General features: G+C 39.9%; 2 protein-coding genes, 1 non-coding gene and 1 pseudogene across 3 annotated transcripts; 1 reads left to right on the top strand and 3 right to left on the bottom strand.

The window, feature by feature from the left end:
* Positions 1 to 2522: 2522 nt before the first annotated feature.
* LOC121445205 lies at positions 2523 to 3811 on the bottom strand. The gene is made up of 2 exons (XM_041647229.1): positions 3798 to 3811; positions 2523 to 3241 (listed from the first exon to the last, which is right to left on the bottom strand). Exons 1-2 carry the CDS (start codon positions 3809 to 3811, stop codon positions 2569 to 2571), a joined length of 687 nt encoding a protein of 228 aa, XP_041503163.1. The 3' UTR covers positions 2523 to 2568.
* Positions 3812 to 5727: 1916 nt separating this feature from the next.
* LOC121445201 (transcription factor BTF3-like) lies at positions 5728 to 6276 on the bottom strand. The gene has a single exon (XM_041647211.1). It carries the CDS (start codon positions 6274 to 6276, stop codon positions 5728 to 5730), a length of 549 nt encoding a protein of 182 aa, XP_041503145.1.
* Positions 6277 to 16338: 10062 nt separating this feature from the next.
* LOC121445208 lies at positions 16339 to 17077 on the top strand (annotated as a pseudogene).
* On the bottom strand, positions 16585 to 16745 carry LOC121445212. The gene has a single exon (XR_005973901.1). It is a non-coding gene; the product is annotated as a U1 spliceosomal RNA (small nuclear RNA).
* Positions 17078 to 24955: the final 7878 nt, after the last annotated feature.

The raw sequence follows: 24955 nt of genomic DNA, 5'->3' as shown, positions 1-24955 counted from the left end.
GTAGTCTCTATTCGTTTACCTAGATTTTCCATGTCCAGCTGGCCCTCTGTTTGTGTTTTCTTCTTTGCCTCCATTTCAGTTTTCAGGTCTTGAACTGTTTCCATTATCTGTTTGATTGTTTTTCCTTGGTTTTCTAGGGTATCATTCACTGATTTATTCAATTCTTCAAACTTTCTGTTATATTTCTCATCCATTTCTATAAGGGCGTTTTTTACATGCTGTTTAAGGGTGTCAATCACTTTCATGAAGTCAATCTTTTCTCCTTCTTCTTGATTAAGGGGTTCTTGCCCTCCCGTTGTGAGGTCGCTTGTTTCTGGTGGCTTCATGTTGCTTTTCAGCTTGTTGGGCGAATTCTTGCCTTGACGTCGGCCCATCTCTTCTTCCAAATGCTCCCTATGGATCTTCTTTTACCGGATCAGGTCTCCTTGCCTACCAAACGCTGGCTCTCCCCAATGTTGGCTCTCCTGGCGCCGAGAGATCAGGCCTCCGTGCTGGTTGGGCAGCTCGCAAACAAAGCACCTACCCTGCTTGGTGCAGGCAGGCCACAGAAACAAAGGAACTGCTGCCTGCCCGGGAGCCCCGAGTACTCGGACCCAGCGCCCAGATAGGCTGGGCTGGGCGATGCCACATGCCAAAAGAGGGCGGTGGGGCCGAATTGGGGAGGGCTCTGGACGGAAGCTGGGTGGGCCAGGAAGAAAGAGGCAGCACCCAGGGAGTAGAGGCCCTGCAGAGAGCCCAAGAAGGACAGGGGGCCAAGGAACCCCCGAGCTCCCCGTCCCAGGCTGGCGCCGTGGGCCAGAAACTCACCCCAATGCTGGGTCTCCTGGCGCCGAAGGATCAGGCTTCCTCTGCTTTAATTATTAAACCTGAACTATTACACAAAAAGAAGAGTAAGATATGGTCAAAAGCAACAGGGGATTCCAATGTATAATATATTCATTCACAGTCAGGACTTGAGGATTGCAGATTATTCTGGTAGGCCTGGCTTTAATGGGATTAAGCAGGGAATCCATATAGTAGCAGAGATGCAGGAAATAGGTCTTTGTGGTTAGACATTGCCCTGGTGAAAAAAAGATATGTAAATCTAACAAGGAAAAACAGAAACCCTAGGCCTTCTGTGTACGTATATGTGTGCGTGTGTGTATGTGTGTGTGTGTGTGTTGCAGCCATGTAGATTGGTCTTCTTGTGGGACTCCTAACAATGGCAACAGGGGCTATCTCTGATGCTGTTGCCTACTTTGGGGACCCTTTCTGCCTACCAGATTACCTCATCCAGCCTAAATAAAACAGGAGATGCCTAGTCTCACTGCAACTTGATATTCCATGATTGACTGAAAACCATGGGAGGCCCACCCTTTTCTGAAGAGAAACAGAGGAGGAAGAGTGGATGGAGTACAAGGCAAGATGGAGAGGAATGGGTTAGATTGCTGGGAATTTCCATTTTACTGGGTTTATAGCTCATCCCAGAGATGTCCCAGAAGCCAGCTGTCTCACTCAGTACCTCTCTCTCCATTTTCCCCTCACCTGATCCATTCTGTTCTCATTCCTTGCCCCCATCTAGACCCCTCCCCCATCCATCAATGATGTCTATTCTATTACCCTTTCACAGTGAGATTCTCAAGCCCCATTGTGACCCCTTGTTAATTAGCTTCTCTCTGAGCCTGTGATGGTAGCATGGTTATCCTCTCTGGGCCTGTGATTGCATCATGGTTACCTTACAGCTAAAAATCACTTATACGTGAGTACATACAATAATTGTCTTTCTGGGTCTGGGTTACCTCACTCAGGATGACCTTTTCTAGTTCTACCCATTTGCAAGCAAATTTCTTTTACTTTATAAAATGGCCTACATTCTATGGATGCCAAGCATGGGATATCCTTAATGTGAAGTGGGGTATATTTGAAGTTAGTGAGATTGCCCAGTAGCTATGTAAGCTTGTCACCAAGCTTAATGTGGGTTTGAACCTAGTGTTTCTGAAGGTAAAAACAAGAAAAACAACTCGGACAAGCAGCCCTCTGATCTTTACACCATATTTTCTATCAGAGCACACAGGGAATGCTCAGCAATTTGTGATACTCATAAACAGAAAGATATGCATGACTGTCCAGTGTACAGCATAGTCTTCCTACTACATGACAAGGGAACACACTATCTGCAGAGCTATCACTATGAAGTCCAGCTCTGCCTTCAGGAGACCTGAGTTTCAGAGTGTCTCCAGACAGAATTGTGTTTACTTTTCTGTTTATGTGTCAGGTTCCTTACAAACCTTCTTTCACTTGATATTTATCCTGTGATAAATATCTTTGCAACATGCATTTCACCATTACTTTTCCCTGCTACTGCCCTGTCGGAAATATCTGAACGCATGATCATGGCCTTCAGAGATTAGGATACGAAAATACCCAAAGAAAAAAACAGGTTAGACAGAGGAGGACGTCTTTTAGACAGACCAAGAAAATAAAGTTGATGCTTTATTTAGAACGAGTTGAGAACTACAAGAGTTTTTATTTGAATAGGAGCTTTCTTCTAGGAACCTTCTGACAGATGTTGCAAATGTAGTTCTCACTTCATATCTCTTGATCAGCCACTATGGAAGCACACTTGGCCTTCACCTGATTCTTTAGTTTCAAAGAGTTTATCTCAAAGAGAAAGAAGATAACACCAAAGAGTGACATGGTGGCAATCAGTACCCCTATTGGGAACACAACAGTATAGTGTTTGCTTATTAAGGCTTCTTTTTTAACCGGAAAGTCAGGTGGAAAGTCAAGAGTGGTTTGGCCATAATGATCTACAAAGTGGTTCCAGCTCACAGAAACAAATGTGAAGATGTTGCTAACACACAATACTAAGGCAGCAACCTTGTAGAAATATAACTGCATCTCAATGAATGGGTCTTTCATGCAGCCGATATTAATGGCGATTGCACTGAAAATTAGAACTACAGGCTTCATCGTAACAGCCCACATTATCAGGGTCTGTGCGTACTGAAATTCAGGTGAAATGGTCCACGTGGAATTGATAGGTGTGTGCACCAGAATCTTGGTCACAGTGCCTGAAACATTAAATTCTTGAGGGTAGTAAGCTTCCCACAGGCCAAAAGACACGAATTGCACAAGCTTGTCATTGAATTCCGCGATGCGCCAGAATTGGCTGCTTGCGATGACTATCTCAAACACCAAGGCTGATAGGCTGCAGAGGAGGCCACTAAACTTGAAGAGGTACTCCTTCGCATTGGCAAGTCTGAAGATGAAATTGAACAAGTATATAGTCAAGTCAGGAACACAAGGGACAGTGGAAAACAAAATGAGTCATGGTTTACAGAGGAATAAGTTCTCATACCTTGTCCTTGCTGTCACAAAAAGTTGTATTTAAGTAATATACCTATGGCCAAAGTTTCCTCTATATGAGGTTTTGATTAGCAATTTCACTATATCTATCAAATGGTGAAATGTGCAAATTTGTTAACTAAACATGTTAATGCTTGGAATTAATACTCAATAATTTACAACACATGTTAAATGTTTAATTAAGCAGTGTTTACAATACATAAATAAGATAAATAGCTTAAATGAGAGGTATAAGCAGAAAAATGCACAAATATCTATAAATTATGGTAGTGAACTTATACAAATTTAATTCACCTATATTGTCTGCTATATTTCTACATGTGTATGCTAGTGTATGTGTTATCGGAAAACATATTGGAAAACCTGAATTATTATTATGTGACCAAAATTAAAATCTGTATGTGAAACATGAGCCCTCATGAATATTTCAATCATTTCTCATGACTTACTCAAACATACACATTATAAAATTACCTTCATTTCATTGCTGAATATGAAGTATCCCAACTGTCCTATGTGAGAAACTATCTTCTCAAGCACCAAATTAATACTATACATTTACTGTATCCACCAACTTATTTAGATCACTTATTGGTTCATATCTTTGGATGTAAGGTTAATGTTCATGAAATAACTATGACCTGAAGGATGTCACTGTGTTCTTGAGCATAAATAAAGTTCAGGCATGTACATGATAACATTGCCACCTCCAATGCAGAAGGTTTGAGTGCACTACAAACTGTCCCTCCTTGCCACAAAAATTTTGCTACCAGCTTCCCACTATTCCCCATTCTCTGTGGAATGTACTTCCTAACAGGGTGAAGGCAGTAGCTCTACTAAATTGGGAATTCATATCAGCAAGGTGACTTTAAAATCTAGTATGAATTCAGTAACACCCTACCCATGCCCTCTTCCTTGTTAAGGCAGATCTGAGCCTTTTGATGTCAGAATCAGTGAGTTTTGAAGCACAACCAGAATCAGGGTGGAAAATTCTGTTGTGCAAGACAAATGAGCTAGCATGGCAAGATTTAGTTTTGCCCATGTCTGAAACCTATGGAAGAGGTGCTTATGCTTCATAAAGATCCAATTTGAAACCCTCCATGAAGCTCATCTTAAGCTTTTACCATTGTTTTTCAAGGAGGAAGAGATCCATTTGAGAAATGTCGAGGTCATAAATATCTTCCATATAGCAGGAAATGTTGAACAGACAGGGAGTCGCACAAGAGTTGAATCACCTTCAGTAAAAGAAGTTCTGTGAGCCAGATATTTCAGCTCAGAATGGTGTCTCACCATCAACCCCTGGTTCACACAAACCAACCCCTTCCTCTGCTTTGCTTAGTTGAAGCCTCATTTATACTCTTCAGGGATATTAGCCCATCTGATAGTCCTGACCCTCCAATGAGATTCACGCAATCATTACCCCATTATATAAACAGAAAAAAACCACAGAAAGTCTAATTCACATACTCAGTTTCAGGAAACTACAAATGTATAAAGGTCAATACAGGCTACAGAGCCTTCACAGCTACACAGGGATTCCCAGTACTTATATTCAGTAGAGTTTACTGACATAGAAATGATATCAACAAAGAGTTGAATCTTAGGTCATTGACTTCTTTGACCTTCTATGTCTCCTGAAATTGAAAGTTTTTAACAGAAACCATGTAGAAAACATAAAATACTTGCCTTTCTTCCCTTCTATGAAGGCTAAATGCTAGTGACTGCCCAGTATGAGAGAGTGACTTTAAAAAATTCTTGTTTCCGTAGCTACCAGAGATGAATGTCACATTATGAGCAAAGAACCAAAGTCAAGACATATAGTCTTAAAGGGCCAGAGTGGTTAATGTCCCTCTCATATGTACAAACCTTTAGAGATATAATTAATCTATTAAAGGTATAAATTAATCTAGGATTAATTTGAAAAAATTCTCATAAAATAAATTTATCATGATTTCTCCCTTCAACAACGTTTTCGACTCCCTTTGTTTCCCACATCTCTACCTGCCCACTTGTCCAGTCTTTGCTTTCTCTATCTCCCTGAAAAAATCTTAATACTAGAAAGATGAAAATACAAAATGAACACATGGCATAAGGTTTGCATTGGCCAGCTACTGCTAGTTATGAAGCCTACACTGGAATGTATTGAGTATTCCCAGTTATATTCCATTCAACAAAACTGATTTTTTTTTTATTTTTTTTCTAGGCAAAGAATTTTATTAACCCTTTTCCAAACTTTATTCCCAGGCTTCTTCAGCTTAATTTGCTGCAAAGAATGAATTGTGTTTAAGCAAAAACTGAAAAGAGCTGCAGTGTCCAAGGGGCTTGGGCTTAAAAATATTAGCGATATAGATTTGATCAGATCCATAAACAAAAGACCTTTTAAAAGCAGCCATGATATAAAATAGCAGCTCCTGTAACTTCTGCAAGTGTCAGTTCTTCAGAAGACGCCTCCGTACAGTTTGCCTCATTCTTAGAAGCCTCTTCAAAATTTTCCACCAGATCTGGGACTTCATCATCATCATCCTCTCCAGTAGCAAGGGGTGCTTTTCCATCCACAGATTGTTTGGGCAGAGCTTCAGCCAGTCTCCTTAAACTAGTCAGACTGTCTGCCCCAAGCTGGTTTAGAATGCTGGGAAGCATTTCTGTCAGTTGCTTTGTCTCGGCGTGGCCTGTAACGGTGAAGGTGTTTGCTACCAGAGACGCCTGAACTTTAGGGTTGTTAAAATGGATCACTGTTCCTTGGTTTGTGAACATGTTCACCTCTTCAATACCAGAGAGCTTCTTTAAGGAGAACTGCAGTTTTTTATCATCTGCTGTGGCTGTTCTGTGAACCACCTTCTTCTTTCTGCGAGCAGTTCCTTTCCCACCAATGCGCACTTGTGCCTGCAGCTTGGCCAGTTTTTCCTGGTTCATGATCATTTCTTTCATCTTGTCGGAGTGGAAATGGGGCCATTCGGGGGACTAGGGTTTGCGCTCAGGGGGTCTCGGGCGGACCAGCTGAGGTAATGTGCACACATGCAGGGACGCACGGTGGCAGCTCTGATCTTCTTTTTCCAGCAAGTATCAATTGCAAATATCTTCTTGGTTAGTGGAGATTTTTTGTGTCTGCTACACAGTTAATAATACTGGCATATGGTCTGGTTTGAATGGGTATGGGTCTTGTTTGTCCTTTCAAAGTCTCCTTCAGTTCTCATGTGGTATCCGTCTTTTGTCCTGAGCCAATCATGTGTTAGATTCCTGCAAACACGGGGTCGAACTGAAGTGTAGAGATGGATCAGATGAATTTGTATTTGATGAAATCTGATGTAGGACTTGCATGACTACTGGTTGGGTACACATAGGCATCCTCCTGAATATTAACCTTCATCAGGCGATGAAAGGAGACAGAGACAGAGACCCACATGGGAGCACCGGACAGAAATCTCAAGGTCCAAATCAGGTCCAGAAGGAGAGGGAGCACAAGCAAGGAACTCAGGACCGCGAGGGGTACACCCACAGACTGAGGCAATGGGGATGTTCTATCGGGAACTCACCAAGGCCAGCGGGCCTGGGTCTGAAAAAGCCTGGGATAAAACCGGACTCTCTGAACATAGCGGACAATGAGGACTACTGAGAACTCAAGAACAATGGCAGTGGGTTTTTGATCCTACTGCACGTACTGGCTTTGGGGGAGCCTAGGCAGTTTGGATGCTCACCTTACGAGACCTGGATAGAGGTGGGCAGTCCTTGGGCTTCCCACAGGTCAGGGAACCCTGATTGCTCTTCGAGCAGATGAGGGAGGGGGACTTGATCGGGGGAGGGGGAGGGAAATGGGAAGCGGTTGCGGGGAGGAGGCAGAAATCCTTAATAAATAAATAAATTTAAAAAAGCATGTATAAATTCTAAAAAAAAGTAAATATTATTGTATCTCAAAAAAAAAAGAAGTGTGGTTTTGAGGCTGTGAAATGTTATTCTTGGAAAATTCCCATGCAAAGCCAATGCACAGTTGGCTAGTCCAGACATAGCAAAGGATAAGTTGAGTGTCATGAGGAAAACTGATGACTGATTCTGCATTCAGGTCTAGGGCTTTATATTTGGAGATAAAGGAGGTGTATATGGAATAGGGGCACTCACAAGGCAAGGCAGTTACATAACGGTGTGATCAGAAGTAGGACTGGGGACATGGGGATAACTCTGACAGCCGAGGTTTTTGCAGTAGGAAAATGGCTAAGCAATGTGTGTATTGAGAAGTAGGTATCATATCAAGGCACTGGAGCAAGATCTGTTCTTATGGTACATGGCAGAGAAAGCCAGTGAATGAACTTGTGTTACCAGAGCAAAGCCACGGAGTGTGGAAATGGCACAGAGCAGAAGAGGTTATGGGGAAAATCATCATGGAAATTAGTGCTTAATCTGTGTTCCCACAGATAGGACTTGGGACTATGAAGAGGACAAGAACATGAGTTTATGTCTTATGGATCCATCAGGGAAAGCTGGTATAGAAACTATATGATGAGAAGTACTATTAAGAGCATTAGGATTAAACAGAAGATTCAAGTCATTGTTTTTTACTGCTGAGTAGTACTCTAATAAGTATATATTCCATACACTCTTCATCCATTCTTCCGTGGAAGGGCATCTAGGTTGTTTCCAGGTTCTGGCTATTATAAACAATGCTGCTATGAACATAGTTGAGCATATACTTTTGTTGTATGATAGGGCATCTCTTGGATATATTCCCAAGAGTGGTATTGCTGGGTCCAGGGGTAGGTTGATCTCAAATTTCCTGAGAAACCGCCACACTGCTTTCCAAAGTGGTTGCACAAGTTTGCATTCCCACCAGCAATGGATGAGTGTACCCCTTACTCCACAACCTCTCCAGCAAAGGCTATCATTGGTGTTTTTGAGTTTAGCCATTCTGACAGGTGTAAGATGGTATCTTAAAGTTGTTTTGATTTGCATTTCCCTGATTGCTAAGGAAGTTGAGCATGACCTTAAGTGTCTTTTGGCCATTTGAACTTCTGTTGAGAATTCTCTGTTCAGCTCAGTGCCCCATTTTATAATTGGGTTGATTAGCCTTTTACAGTCTAGTTTCTTGAGTTCTTTATATATTTTGGAGATCAGACCTTTGTCAGTTGCGGGGTTGGTGAAGATCTTCTCCCAGTCAGTGGGTTGCCTTTTTGTCTTAGTGACATTGTCCTTTGCTTTACAGAAGCTTCTCAGTCTCAGGAGGCCCCATTTATTCAATGTTGCCCTTAATGTCTGTGCTGCTGGGGTTATACATAGGAAGTGGTCTCCTGTGCCATGTGTTGTAGAGTACTTCCCACTTTCTCTTCTCTCAGGTTCAGTGTGTTCAGACTGATATAGAGGTCTTTAATCCATTTGGACTTGAGTTTTGGTGCACCCACACACTGAGACAATGGGGGTGTTCTATTGGGAACTCACCAAGGCCATCTGGCCTGGGTCTGAAAAAGCGTGGGATAAAACTGGACTCGCTGAACATAGCGGACAATGAAGACTACTGAGAACTCAAGAACAATGGCGATGGGTTTTTGATCCTACTGCATGTACTGGCTTTGTGGGAGCCTAGACAGTTTGGATGCTCACCTTACTAGATCTGGATGGAGGTGATTGGTCCTTGGACTTCCCACAGGGCAGGGAACCCTGATTGCTCTTTGGGCTGACTAGGGAGGGAGACTTGATTGGGGGAGAGGAAGGGAAATGGGAAGTGGTGGCGGGGAGGAGGCAGAAATCTTTAATAAATAAATAAATAAATTTAAAAAATTGATAAAAAGAACATAGAAATAATAAATGAGACATGATTAAAAGACAAAAAATGTTTTAATAGTTATATAGCAGTTAAAAATTGCTAATAACTATTCTAAAATTTTTGCATGTATATATTTTAACTCATTTAACTCCCACAACCCTATGAAATAGATGACTTCATTATCTCTGTTACAGATGAAAGGTACAGGGACAAAGAACCTAAATAAATCATCCAGAATAGTGAAACTATGAAATGTTAGATATTTTATCCCACTCCACTGATAAAATAGTTTATATAACTATGAAATGCCATCATTGTATTGCTGTAATTGATGTTTATATTACCTCCTACGTTGAAATCACAATCCCTATTGTTTTTTTTTAATTTTTCCATTTAAAAATTTTCACTTCCTCCCCTCCTCCCATTCCCCTCCCGCTCCCCCACTCACCCTCCTTCCTCCTCCTCCAGTCTTAAGAGAAGTCAGGGTTCTGCCCTGTGGGAAATTCAAGGCCCTCCCCGCTCCAACCAGGCTTAGAAAGCTGTGAATCCAAACAGACTAGGGTCTCAAAAAGCTAGTAGATGTAGTAGAAAAAAGTCCCAGTGACATTATCAATGGCTTCTCAGTCAGCCCCCATCGTCAGCCACATTCAGAGAGTCCGGTCTGGTCACATGCTCGTTCGGTCCCAGTAAGCTGGCTTTGGTGAGCTCCCATTAGATAAGGCACACTGTCTCAGTGGGTGGACCAACCTCTCGTGGTCCAGACTTCCTTGCTCATCTCCCTCCTTCTGCCCTTCAATTGGACCTCTAGCCATAAACAAGGGACATTGAGCCTATAGTTCACAAACCTAGAGAAGCCAAATAATAAGGTGAATCCAAAGAAAAGCATATATAGATCCTCTTAGAAATTGGAAGCAGACAAGATTGCAGGGCAAAAGTTGGGAGCAAGGGGGTGGATGTAGGTGTGGGGTTGGGGGAAGTAGAGAGAGGGAGAGAGAAAGGAGAAGGGAAGGATTGGGCAGAGCTTGGGGGAGTGGGAGGGTTGAGATGGAGGAAGGGTGTATATAGGAACAGGGAAGAAGATATTTTAATTAAGGGAACCATTTTAGGGTTGGCAAGAGACTTGGCTCTAGAGGGGATCCCAGGTGTCCACAGGGATGTCCCCAGCTTGTTCCTTGGGCAGCAGAGGAGAGGGTGCCTGAACTGGCCTTGTCCCAAAGTCACACTGGTGAATATCTCGAGTATCACCATAGAACCTTTGTCCGGTGATGGATGGAGATAGAGACAGAGACCCACATCAGAGCACTGGACTGAGCTCACAGTCCCCATTGTATTGGTCTTAGGAGGTAGAGTTTTTGGAACCTGATTATGTCATAATGATGATGTTGACTTGTTGAGAGAGTGTTCATATGAAAGAAAATTCAAAGAGCTAGCTATCCCCTTCTCCCACATGCAGGGCTAACAAAACATCAAGATACGTGAGACGTAAGTCCTTCACATGCCTTAAACATGCTGATCCATTTAGCTTGCGACACGTTTCCTCTAAAATTCTTGCTTATAAGTTTATAATATGTTTGTAGAAACATCGGGGTTGGATCTGCAACATGACTGATAACTGAGTAAAATATTTTACCTCTCAAATGTGAAGAGAAAATAGTTTAAATTGGGAATTTTCTAGCAGCTAAATTAGCAGGTTGAGAGCTGTGGTCCATCTTTCTGTGTTTCAGCTTCTCTCAGCATTCTTTTCCTCAGTTACATCATTACACACCACAATCAAATGAAAAGCATTATTTGCCTTTAGTGTTTGGTTTTGTATGTAGACCAGAAATGCACGTCATACTTTTTATTGCTGACATGATGCAGATAAACTACATTCAAAAAGTTGTTCCCTAATACAAATGGTGGAAAGAGAAGGAATAAACCAAACATTGCTGAGAAATTTTAAAAATAATCTCTATTTTCCTCCTTCTTTTCCTTCTCCTTCCTTCTCTCCCTTTTTCTCCTTCCTTCCTCCCCTCTCCCACCTTCTCCTTTATTTTTACAATTATATAATGAAGTAACTAATCAGTGGGTTGTATTTAATCTTACGTTTCTAACTTACTACTCATTTATCAAATTACCTAACTCATTTGTTTTCAGGCCAAACAAATATTTTATACCTTATATCTATAGAGTGGTTTATAGCCTACCCCTCATTGCATTATTCAATAAATGTTTGTCCTTCTTTATTAAAAATTTTCTTGTCATCTTATATTCTGTAAAAATGGCATAGCATAAAATTTATACTTAATAGTGTTTGGTATATTCACAGTGCAGTGCAATCACTGTTGATATCTACTTTTAGGAAAATTTCTTCACCAAGAATGGAAACCCCATATGAATAGTCATTCACATTGTCACTTTCCTCAACATCTAGAAAACATTAATCTGATTTTCGCTTTCATGAATGTATCTCATGAATATTTTATATAAATAGAAACATACACTCTTTGAGCCTTTATATATGGACTCAAGGTAATCTATGTTTTAACTTGTATCACCACTTTATTTTCTATGGATTAGAATTCCACCATATAGATATATCAAATTTTGTTTTTTGTTTTTAGTTTGACAGTCAACTGACATTTGGATTATTACCATCTTTTAGTTATTTGAATAATGCTTCAATGATCATAAATGAATTTCTGTTTGTATATATGTTTTTAATTATTTTCTACATAAACAAAATAATTAAATAGCTGGATTATGAGGTAATTCCACATTTAACATACTGAGGAAAGCTAGAGTGCATTGCATGGGAGAATTCTATTCTGCATTCCTGTTAGACGTGTACTTGGGTTTCAATTGGTCCAAGTTCTCAACATCAGCTGTAATTTGCTTTAAAAAGTAATGTGCCTTTAAATTCGAAGTTCACTAAACACTAATTTTAATATGGCTGAGTTTCCTTAATTGTTTTTGTTAGCCCTTTGTACAACTATATGGAAGAAATACTAGTTCATATTCTACTCATTTTAAATTACATTTCCAACATTTCTTTTTAAGTTACATAAATTCTTTTATCTCCTGGACAATTTTTTAAAATTAAATATAAAATGTCCTATGATTATAGGCTGTCTTTTCACTTTTTAGAAAATTTTATTGGCTGATAGAAGTTTCTCAATTTTGAGGAGTCCCTGTCCCTGTGCTAAGGGCAACCATCCAGATGGGTGAGTGGGTGCCATCCCGAGGCAGGGCAGAACGTCTGGGAAAGGAGTACAGGGCCCCTTCACCTCCTGCTTCAAGGGCTTCTTTGTTCCACAGGACCCTGCCTCCCCCAAGCCTGCCCTATTGTCTGTGATCCTTGTCCCAGGAACAGTTCCTACTCCTGCACTGAGGCTATCTACCCAGAGGAGGGAGTGTGCACCCTCCTGGCTGGAAGGGAGTGCAGGGCACATTTAGCTCCTGCTGCAGGGGCTTCTTTGTTCCACATGACCCTCCCCTCACCCTCAAGTTTGCCCTTTTGTCTGTGGGGTGCTTGGACCTCCAGGAGTCCCTGTCCCTGTACTAAGGAGAACCATCCAGACCAGTGAGTGGGTGCCATCCCTGGGCAGGGTGGAACGTCTGGGAAAGGAGCACAGGGCCCCTCCAGCTCCTGCTGCAGGGGCTTCTTTGTTCCACATGACCCTGCCTCCCCCTGCCCTATTGTCTGTGAGGACCTTGGCTCAGGAACAGTTCTTGCTCCTGCACTGAGGAGATCCACCTAGGGTCAGTCACAGCATAGATTGGACCAATATGCCAAGAGTCTCCTGGCTGCATTTGAAGGAAGAGATGGGCAGGTGATAATACAAGAATTCCTCCAACAACCAGAAAGGCAACATGACAACACCAGATTCCAGGGATCACGCAACAAGAAGACTTGAACACCCTATTCCAGAAGAAGCAGACGAAATTGACTTTAAACGTAGCATTATGAAAATAATAGAGGACCTTAAACAGGATGTTAAAATGAATAAATCTCTCAAAGATACCCAAGAAAACCAAGATAAAGTAACCAAACAGGTAATGGAAATAGTTCAAGACTGGAAAAATAAAATGGAGGTAATGAAGAAAACAAAAACAGAGGAATGGCTGGATTTGGAAATTCTGGGTAAACGAACAGGAACTACAGAGACAAGTATAACCAACAGAATACAAAAGATAAAAGAAAGAATCTCAGACATTGGAGATACTATAGAGGAAATAAACTCATTGATTAAAGAAAATAACAAATCCAAGAAATTCTTAGCACAAAACAACCAGGAAATCTGGGACACCACGAAAAGACCAAACCTAAGAATAATAGGAATAGAAGAAGGAGAAGAATTACAGCTCAAAGGCTCAGAAAATATATTCAACAAAATTATAGAAGAAAACTTCCTCAATCTAAAGAAGAATATTTCTAATGAAGGTACAAGAAGAATACAGAGCACCAAATAGACTGAACCAAAAAAAAAAATCCCCTCGCCATATAATTATCAAAACACAAAACATACAGAATAAAGAACAAATATTAAGAGCTGCAAGGGGAAAAGGTCAAGTAACATATAAAGGGAAATCTATCAGAATTACACCTGACTTCTCAATGGAAACCATGAAAGCCAGAAGGTTTTGGATAGATGTGCTGAAGACACTAAGAGACCATAGATGCAAGCCCAGACTACTATACCCAGCCAAACTTGCATTCACCATTGATGGAGAAAACAAGATATTCCAGCAAGAAATCAGATTTAAACAATACATAGCCACAAACCCAGCCTTACAGAAAATACTAAAAGGAAAACCACAAACCAAGGAAGCCAAAAACACTTATAATAACACAAGCACCTAACAATCCTCTGCCAGCACATCTCAAAGAAGGGAAACACACAAACACTACAACCAGAAAAAATAACTGGAGTTAGCAACCACTGGTTATTGATATGATTTAATATTAATGGACTCAATTCACCTATAAAAAGGCACAGGTTAAGAGAATGGATACAAAAAACAGGATCCAACATTCTGCTCTTTACAAGAAACACACCTCAGTCTCAAAGACAGACACTACCTCAGAGTAAAGGGTTGGGAAAAGGTTTTCCAATCAAATGGACCAAAGAAACAAGCGGGTATGGCTATACTAATATCTAACAAAACTGACTTCAAATTAAAATCAATCAGAAGAGATGGAGAATGACACTTTATACTCATAACAGGAACAATTCATCAGGATGAAGTCTCAATCCTGAATATCTATGCCCCTAATATAAAATCACCCACATATGTAAAAAAACATTACTAGAACTCAAAGCATACATCAAACCCCACACTCTAATAGTAGGAGATTTCACCACTCCTCTCTCACCAATGGACAGGTCAATCAGACAGAAACCTAACAGAGAAATTAGAGAATTAATGGAGGTAATGAAGCAAATGGACTTAACAGACATCTATAGAACATTCCACCTAAACAGAAAAGAATATACCTTCTTCTCAGCATATCATGGAACCTTCTCAAAAATTGAACACATACTTGGTAACAAAGCAAAAATCCATAGATACAAAGAAATTGTAGTAACCACCTGTGTACGATTGGATCACCATGGAATAAAGCTAGAATTCAGCAACAGTTCTACCCCCAGAAAGCCTACAAACTCATGGAAACTGAACAGTCAACTACTTAACCACCCCTGGGTCAAGGAAGAAATAAAAAAAATTTAAGTCTTCCTTGAATTTCATGAAAATAAAGAGACAGAATACTCAAACCTATGGGACACGATGAAAGCAGTGCTAAGAGGAAAGTTCATAGCACTAAGTGCCCATATAAAGAAAACAGAGAAAGCACACATTAGAGACTTAACAGCACACCTGAAAACTCTAGAAAAAAAGCAGACTAACCCAGGAGGTGTAGAAGACTTGAAATAATCAAACTGAGGGCTGAAATCAACAAAACAGAAACACAGAAAACAATCCAAAGAATCAATGAAACAAAAAGCTGGTTCTTGGAGAAAATCAACAAAATTGACTAACCCCTATCCAAACTAATCAAATGGCAGAGAGAGAGAACACACAAATTAATAAGATCATAAATGAAAATGAGGACATAACCACAGACACAGAGGAAAGTCAGAGAATCATTAGATCTTACTACAAAAGCCTGTATGCCACAAAATTAGAAAATGTAAAAGAAATGGACCACATACCAAAATTAATTCAAGAGCAGGTGAACAATTTAAATAGACCTGTAAGTCACAAGGAATTAGAAGCTGTCATCAAAAACCTTCCTACCAAAAAAAAAAAAAAAAAGCAAGCCCTGGACCAGGTGATTGCAAAGCGGAATTCTACCAGAACTTCCAAGAAGAACTAATAACTATACTCCTTAATGTATTTCACAATATAGAAACAGAAGAGCCATTGCCAAACTCCTTTTATGAAGCCACAGTTACACTGATACCAAAACAACACAAAGACTCAAACAAGAATTACAGGCCTATCTCACTCAGGAACATCGAAGCAAAAATTCTCAATAAAATCCTGGGAAACCGAATCTAAAAATATATCCAAAAAATTATACATTATGATCAAGTAGGATTCATCCCAGAGATGGAGGGCTGGTTCAAGATACAAAAATCTATCAATGTAATCCATCATATAAATAAAAAGAAAAAAAAACATGATCATTTCATTAGATGCTGAAAAAGCATTTGACAAAATTCAACACCCCTTTATGATAAAGGTCTTGGAGAAATTAGGACTACAAGGTTCATACCTAAATATAATAAAAGAAATATACAGCAAGCTAACATCAAATTAAATGGAGAGAAACACAAAGCTATTCGACTAAAATCAGGAACAAGACAAGGCTGTCCACTCTCTTCATACCTCTTCAATATAGTGCTTGAAGTTCTAGCAATATTAATAAGACAACATAAGGAGATCAAGGAGATTTGAATTGGAAAGGAGGAAGTCAAACTTTTGCTATTTGCAGATGATATGATAGTGTACATAAGCCACCCCAAAAACTCTACCGAAGAACTCCTACAAAGTGGGGAGTTGGCACCTGCGTACTAAGACCCGTGTGCAGCAGTGGCGGCAGCGGCGCTAGAGGCAGCAAAGGCAGCGGCAGCGGGTTCGGAGGCAGCAGTTGGGCTCAAGGCGAGCAGACGGGGTTGAGTCAGTAGTTGGAATCGAAGCCTCAAGACCTAGTTCCAGGACAGGCTCCAAAACCACAGAGAAACCCTGTCTCGAAAAACCAAAAAAAAAAAAACAAAAACAAAAACAAAAAAATGGCAGATGACTTGGACTTCCAGACAGGTGATGCAGGGGCCTCAGCCACCTTCCCCATGCAGGGCTCAGCATTACGTAAGAATGGTTTTGTGGTGCTCAAAGGCCAGCCATTTAAGATCGTTGAGATGTCTACTTCAAAGACTGGCAAGCATGGCCATGCCAAGGTCCACCTGGTTGGTATTGACATTTTTTTTGTCTTTTTTTTTTAATTGGAGAGCGTGAACGCAGTCCCCCACTACCACAAATTATGCAGTCAAGTTTCCCGCATTTGGGGAAATTGCAGGGGTAAGCACATCCGGAGTGCAATGGATAAGCCTCGCCCTGGGAAAACCACTTTCGTGATCATGGTATCTCCCCTGCCAGGTAATATGAAGATATCTGCCCATCAACTCACAATATGGATGTCCCCAACATCAAAAGGAACGATTTCCAGCTGATTGGCATCCAGGATGGATACCTATCCCTGCTCCAGGACAGTGGGGAGGTACAAGAGGACCTTCGTCTGCCTGAGGGAGACCTTGGCAAGGAGATTGACCAGAAGTATGACTGTGGAGAAGAGATCCTGATCATGGTGCTGTCTGCCATGACAGAGGAGGCAGCTGTTGCAATCAAGGCCATGGCAAAATAACTGGCTCCCAGGGTGGTGATGGTGGCATCAGTGATCCTTGAGCCTACAGAGGCCCTTCCCCCAGTTGGGTTCTGCTCTGGCTGGGGCCTTGGCTGGACTCCTATACAATTTATTTGAAGTTTTATTTTGGTTTTCCTCACCCCTTCAAACTGTCGGGGAGACCCTGCAATTCACCTAGCTCCCTTGGCCAGGAATGAGGGAGCCATGGCCTTGGTGAAGCCACCTGCCTCTGCCCTCACAGCCCTTGTGGGGGAAAGGGGGAAAGGTATTGCTTGTGGTTTAGGTCCCCCCACCTCCATTATTTTTTTTAATTCAATTTGGAATCAGAAAGCTGTGGATTCTGGCAAATGGTCTGTGTCCTTTATCCCAGTCTGCTCTCCTGCTCTCCATAGTCCTTCACCCCCAAGCATCACTTGTATAGACTGGGAACCAGCCCCCTTCTCTGCCTGTATCTCTTTCCCAAGCCCCTTTAGGGGTAAAGAGAAGAGTGGGGGTCAGACATGATCCCTCCTTAGGCATCTGGGAGGGTCTTGCCCCCATGGGCTTCACCCTTTCCTGCAGTTCTCCGACACATTTGTTAAAAATCAAACCCGAATAAAACTACAAGTTTAATATGAAGCCCCCCCCCCCCCAAATGTTGTATTAGGAGCAGCAAGGCTACATCCCCAGCACCCGGCCGCCCGCATGGCTAGCTTATGCCCCGAAATAATAACACGGAAACTGTATTCTTTTAAACACGGCCTGGCCCATTAGTTCCAGCCTCTTATTGGCTAGCTCTTACATATTGACCTAACCCATTTCGAATAATCTGTGTAGCCCCACGAGGTGTCTTACCAGGGAAGATCTTAACCTGTGTCTGTGTCCAGTAGGAGAATCATGGTGACTCCTCAATCTGCTTCTTTCTCCCAGCATTCTGTTCAGTCTACTCCGCCTACCTAATTTTCTGACCTATTAAAGGGCCAAGGCAGTCTCTTTATTTAACCAATGAAATTAACACAAAACAGAAGACTCTCCCCCATCACCCAAAGAACTCCTACAGCTGATAAACACCTTTAGTAATGTGGCAGGATACAAGATCAACTCCAAAAAATCAGTTGCCCTCCTATACACAAAGGATAAAGTATCAGAGAGGGAAATCAGAGAAGCATCACCTTTCATGATAGTCACAAATAGCATAAAGTATCTTGGGGTAACTCTAACCAAGGAAGTGAAAGATCTATTTGACAAGAACATTAAGTCTTTGAAGAAAGAAATTGAAGAGGATACCAGAAAATGGATGGATCTACCTTGCTCTTGGATTGGGAGGATCAACATAGTAAAAATGGCAATTCTACCAAAAGCAATCTATAGAGTCAATGCAATCCCCATCAAAATCCCAACAAAATTCTTCACAGACCTTGAGAGGACAATAATCAACTTTATATGGAAAAACAAAAAATCCAGGAAAGCCAAAACAATTCTATACAATAAAAGTACTTCTGGAGGCATTACCATCCCTGACTTCAAGCTCTATTACAGAGCTACAGTAATGAAAACAGCTTGGTATTGGTATAAAAACAGAGATGTTGACCAATGGAATCAAATCGAAGACCTGGATTTTAACCCACAAACATATGAACACCTGATTTTTGACAAAGGAGCTAAAATTATACAATAGAAGAAAGAAATAATCTTTAACATATGGTGCTGGCATAACTGGATGTCAACATGTAGAAGAATGAAAATAGATTCATATCTATTACCATACATAAAACTCGAGTTCAAATGGATTAAAGACCTCAATATAAATCTGACCACACTGAATCTGATAGAAGAGAAAGTGGGAAGTAGACTGCAGCACATGGGCACAGGAAACCACTTCCTATATATAACCCCAGTAGCACAGACAATAAGAGCAGCAATGAATAAATGGGACCTCCTGAAACTGAGAAGCTTCTGTAATGCAAAAGGCACTGTCATTAAGACAAAAAGGCATCCTACTGATTGGGAGAAAATCTTCACCAACCCCGCAACAGAAAAAGGTCTGATCTTCAAAATATATAAAGAACTCAAGAAACTAGACATTAAAACTCTAATTAACCCAATTAAAAATGGGGTACTGAACTGAACAGAGAATTCTCAATAGAAGTTCAAATGGCCAAAAGACACTTAAGGTCATGCTCAACCTCCTTAGCAATCAGGGAAATGCAAATCAAAACAACTTTGAGATACCATCTTACACCTGTCAGAATGGCTAAAATCAAAAACACCAATGATAGCCTACGCTGGAGAGGTTGTGGAGTAAGGGGAACACTCATCCATTGTTGATGGGAATGCAAACTTGTGCAACCACTTTGGAGATCAGTGTGGCGGTTTCTCAGTAAACTGGAAGTCAACCTACCTCAGGATCCCACAATTCCACTTTTCGTAATATAACCAAGAGATGCCCATTCATACTACAAAAAAAACGTTTGTTCTACTATGTTCATAGCATCACTATTTGTAATAGCCAGAACCTGGAAACAACCTAGGTGCCCCTCAACTGAATAATGGATAAAGAAGGTGTGGCAATATACACTTTAGAGTTCTACTCAGCAGTAAAAAACAATGACATCTTGAATTTTGCATGCAAATGGATGTAAATAGAAAACACTTTACCGAGATAACCCAGACCCAAAAAGAGGAATGTGGTATGTACTCACTCATAAGTGGATTCTATCCATAAACAAAGGACATTGAGCCTATAATTCGGGATCCTAGAGAAGCTAAATAAGAAGGTGAACCTAAAGAAAAACATATTTATCATCCTGGACATTGGAAGTAGACAATATCGCTGGGAAATAGTTGGGAACAGGATGGTGTGTTGAGGGGAAGGGGAGATGGAGAGAGAGAAGAGAGAAAGGGAAGATGGGGAGAGAGTGGGGGAATGGGGTGGTTGCGATGGAGGAAGGGTGGATATGGGAGCAGGGAAGAAGATATCTTAATTAAGGGAGCCATTTTAGGGTTGGCAAGAGACTTGGCTCTAGAGGGGTTCCCAGGTGTCCAAGGGGATGTCCCCAGCTAGGTCCGTGGGCAGCAGAGGAGAGGGTGCCTGAACTGGCCTTGTCCCATAGCCACACTGATGGATATCTTACATATCACCATAAAACCTTCATCTGACAATGGATGGAGATAGAGACAGAAACCCACATTGGAGCACTGGACTGAGATCCCAAGGTCCAGTTGAAGAGCAGAAGGAGGGAGAAGATGAACAAGGAAGTTAGGACCGCGAGGGGTGCGTCCACCCACAGAGACGGTGTGACTGATCTAATGGGAGCTCACCAAGGCCAGCTGGACTGGGACTGAACAAGCATGTGGTCAAACTGGACTCTCTGAATGTGGCTGACAATGAGGGCGGACTGAGAAGCCAATGATAATGACACCAGATTTTTTTTCTACTTCATGCACTGGCTTATTGGGAGCCTAGTCTGTTTGGATGCTCACCTTCCTAGACCTGGATGGAGGGGGAGGGGCTTGGGGCGAGTGGGAATGGGGGGAGTGAGAGGGTAATGGGAGGATGGGAGGGGGTGGAAATTTTTAATAAATAAATAGTTTCTCTATTTTATGATATTAAAAGTATCTCCTACCTGTTCATTGTTTGAAATTTTAATTTCATATCAAAGAAACTATTGTCAAAATCAAGGATTACAAAGAATTACATACTCTTTATTAGAATTTTTGTGCGTTGAGATATTTGACTTACTTTCATTTAATTGCTCTGTGTGGATTAAGGTAAGGTTCTAAATTCTTTTTTTTTTAATCCGTGAGTATTAAATTGTTCTAGCATATTTCATTGAATCATAAGCATGGAAGTAAAGCTTTATTTTATACTGTATTTGAAACAATCTGTTTATGTACTTATCCTTGCATTTCTCTTGATAACTGTGGGTTCCTGATAAACTGAAGTAAGCACATATGAGTTCTACTCACAGCAACGCTTGAGGAAATTAGAGAAACCTTAAAATTTTATATAAGTCTTTGGGATCCATGCTTTTTTATTTGAAATATTAAAGAGTACTTCAAAGTTTTAAAATACAGATTACATTAATTCATAGATTGTTTTAGATGGTATTGCTATTTTAACACTAAGTATTTAAAACATAAAATAGGATTTAGTTGACTTAGGTATGTCTTACATCTTTATTATTATTCCTCCAGATACCTGAAATTATCTTCTTAATTTTATTTTTAATTTATTAGTTGCTAGTGTATAGAAATGTTAATGATTTTTGCATATTTAACTTATACTATTAACTGTACTAGTGTTTTGTTTACTCTAATATTGTTTTGTATGGATTATTGTTACAATGTATGTATTTGAGTTTTGAAAATATGAGGCTATGGCATATAAGTTTATATTTTTTCTCTTACATTGAAGCAGACTAACATATGTATCATTTCACAAGCTACTTTTGTAACAAAAGTAGGCAAATTTTGATTATTTAAATAACCCTTAGTACCACTTGAACATGATGCCAAGAGCACTGGCAATGGAAAAAAAAACATGATGGTCATGAAAAATAAAAGCTTTTATTTATCAAAAGTTTATGTCAGGTAAAAATATAGCCCTGGGAAAAGGAGAAAATGTTTTTAAAAGATACTCATAAAAGAGTAATGTTCAGATTATACAAATAAATCCTACAATATAGAAATGAAAAGAGCATTATTTTAAAATGAACAAACTATGTAGAAATTTCTCTTCAGCAGATACATACATAGTCAATAGTCATAGAAAATGATGGCCAATATCATTAGTGATTAGAAAAATGAGAAAAAATACAATTGGATGCTTTTTCAGATTTATTAGGACAGCAATTAGCAAGACCAACAAAAAATACAAACTAAGGCATATTTTCAGATTTTTAACCAAGATGTAACAAGTGTTGGCAAGGATGTGAAATAAATAAATGCCTGAAATATTTCTCAGGGAATATGAAAAGTGGTGCAGCTTTGTCCAAAATAGTTTATCAATTCATCAAACATCTCAGTACACAATTATCACAATTTAGCAATCCTGTTCACAGTAGGTACATAAAAATTAATATTAAGGATTGATGACCTCATGTTAGTACAGATAACAGTATTATTCACTTGTACAAAGGAAGGATAAGTTAAATATAAGCCAGAAGATATAGATGTATGGGATATATATATATATATATATATATATATATATATCATATAGTATGTTGGTCAGCCTTAAAAAAATGAAACTCTGATACAGCTCCAGACTACAGCATAAATAATCTTTAAAGAGAGCTAAGTCAAATGAACTTGACAAAGACAGACAGATACAGTTTATTAGCAGTTAGATGACATGCTGAGAATAGGGAAACTTCTGGTGACAGAATGTAGACTTTACTAGAGTCTGTGATGAAATCTCTGTTTGGGATGACGAAAGTTCTGGTTTGACATTATAATTGCTATAATTCCAGAAAATTGCACAATTAAAAAAGTTAAGGTGTTAATTACATAAGGGGAAACTAATGTAGGAGTAAAAAACAATTGCTTTGCGATCTTCAGATCTTCAGCATTATTTTTATTGAAAGGCAGGTGGCGCAAGAGACCAATGAAAAAGTACAAGAGCCCCAAGCTAGGCATTAGGGATTTTTTTTTATTATTATTATTATTTAGCAAATTTAGATTGTTTTACAAAGGATAAATGCCTAGTTTTAAACAATATATTGTCCAAAATTTCCGATGATGTTTTTATTACCCTTAATTTCATGTATGTGTTTATACATCATTATTTATTCCTTTGATAAATATTTTTAATGGATACTATACAATGGGTATTGTTTTAGACACTGGGAATATGCCACAAATAAAAATCCCTGTCCTTATGAGGAGGACTTCATTATGCTCTCTTTCAACTAATGACTTTGGAGATTCGCTTTGCACATCTCTCTCTGACTCTTTTTTGATTGCTGGCATTTGAAAGTGTCTCCGGGTTCAGGTACTATTTTTCACAACCTGGGGATGTACCCATACTGAAACATCGATCTATTTACATACAAATAACACACTATTTGATTTAAATCAGCTCATAGACACATGGGGGCACCAGGCAAGTACTTAGAAACATGTAATCAGAAGCACTTGTCATGAGACCTATACAATATAGTAAGAGCTCAGTAAGCAGCAATATTTTTTTTTTGATTTTTTGAGACAGGGTTTCTCCGCAGCTTTTGGTTCCTGTCCTGGAACTAGCTCTTGTAGAACAGTCTGGTCTCTAACTCACTGAGATCCGCCTGCCTCTGCCTCCCAAGTGCTGGGATTAAAGGTGTGCGCCACCACCGCCCGGCTTATGCTGCAATATTTGTAAGTTTAGGAATCATATGGATCCTGGATCTGAATATGAAAGTATTCCTTTGTGTCATTCCACTCTTCTATACCAGAAATAGCGGTAGTCTTTCTGTTCAAGCTAACGATTCATTATGCCCTTAGCTCTGAGTTCTGTCTCCACTCCTTTCAAAGTTCCTACTCCATCAGTGATTACATATGTTTTCAGAGCAAAATCTCCCTTCCTTATTAACCTCTCCATCTCTACTTTCTTCTCATCTGTAAATAGATCTAAGTTTTTTCTTAAAAAGTCCTGCTACCTGACACTCACTTCCATGTAGATTTTTTCTCATTTAATCTAATTTCTTGTAAGTAATACTTGAATTTGCTTTTAGACATAAAGCAAAGAAAAACCAACCTACAGAATACAACCCCAGAGAACCTAGACAACAAAGAGGATTCTAAGAGAGATCTACATAGGAAGGAGGAAAAGATAAGAACTACAGAGGGGCATGGAGGTGACAGGAGAGGGTGGAATGGGAGAGAGGAGGGAGGGAAGGGAGTGAACAAAAATGTACAGCTCAATGAAAAAATAAAAAAGAAATATTCTTTAAAAATACTTAAATTTGCTATGGAATAAATATTCATATTCTCAAGAAATATGTATATTGAGATAAAATTCTCTATGCAGTGTTACTGAGAGGTACAAAACTTGATAGATGACTAAAGTATGAAAATGTGACTTCATGAATGGATAATTCACGAATATTATTGGCATAGAATGGTACTCACATTGTCATATTTCTACTAATCCCATAATTTGATTTCAAAATCTACATGAAAGATGGGATTTGTCTACCCTCAGGAATTTTTACATCCTTCAAGACTATTTTAAATCCAGTAGCCCCGATTTCTTTCTGCTTCTTTTATTTAAATTCTAATGTTTGTTTAGGCCTAGACTTCAAGTTGAACTTGAAACACTCTAACTTTGGATTCTTCAGCTTGAGTATCTTAATTTTTGTTGGAAATAATGTGTCCTGCTGGTTCTTTCATGTGTTCCTAGTCACCTGTTCCACACCTATTATTTATTTGGCTCAGACTATTTTGTCAATACCTACATTTTGCCCACAACCTACAAAACTTCCCTATCCAAGTTATACTACCTGTCAGTGTAGTGAGGAGCAGCTGGCTGCGTCCCGCCACCCAGATAGCTTTACCTGAAATAATTACACAGAAACTGTATTCTTTTAAACACTGCCTGGCCCATTAGTTATAACCTCTTATTGGCTAGCTCTTACATACTGATCTCACCAATCTCTAATAATGTGTGTAGCACTACGAGGTGGCTTACCAGTGAAGATCTTAACCTGTGTCTGTGTCAAGTGGGAGAATCATGGTGACTGCCTGACTCGGCTTCTTTCTCCCAGCATTCTGTTCTGTCTATTCTGCCTACCTAATTTTCTGACCTATTAAAGGGCCAAAGCAGTCTCTTTATTTAACCAATGAAATTAACACAAAACAGAAGTCTCTCCCCCATCATGTCAGGTAAATGAACATTTCTTTTCCTTTGCATTCTTCCTGCTTACCAACAAATATAAACCGCGTCCTTCACCAGTTGAACAAAATTTGAAGATTAAGATAGGCAAATTCTA

The sequence above is a fragment of the Microtus oregoni genome, unplaced genomic scaffold, assembly GCF_018167655.1.
Source record: "Microtus oregoni isolate MIOR12 unplaced genomic scaffold, Mior012 000165F_ref0000029, whole genome shotgun sequence".
NCBI classification, from domain to species: Eukaryota; Metazoa; Chordata; class Mammalia; order Rodentia; family Cricetidae; genus Microtus; species Microtus oregoni.
This window is presented reverse-complemented; position numbering and strand designations above follow the sequence as displayed.

Excerpts from the sequence above, each read along its gene's own strand:
- LOC121445201 (XM_041647211.1), bottom strand. The coding sequence starts at position 6,276 with ATGAAAGAAATGATCATGAACCAGGAAAAACTGGCCAAGCTGCAGGCA.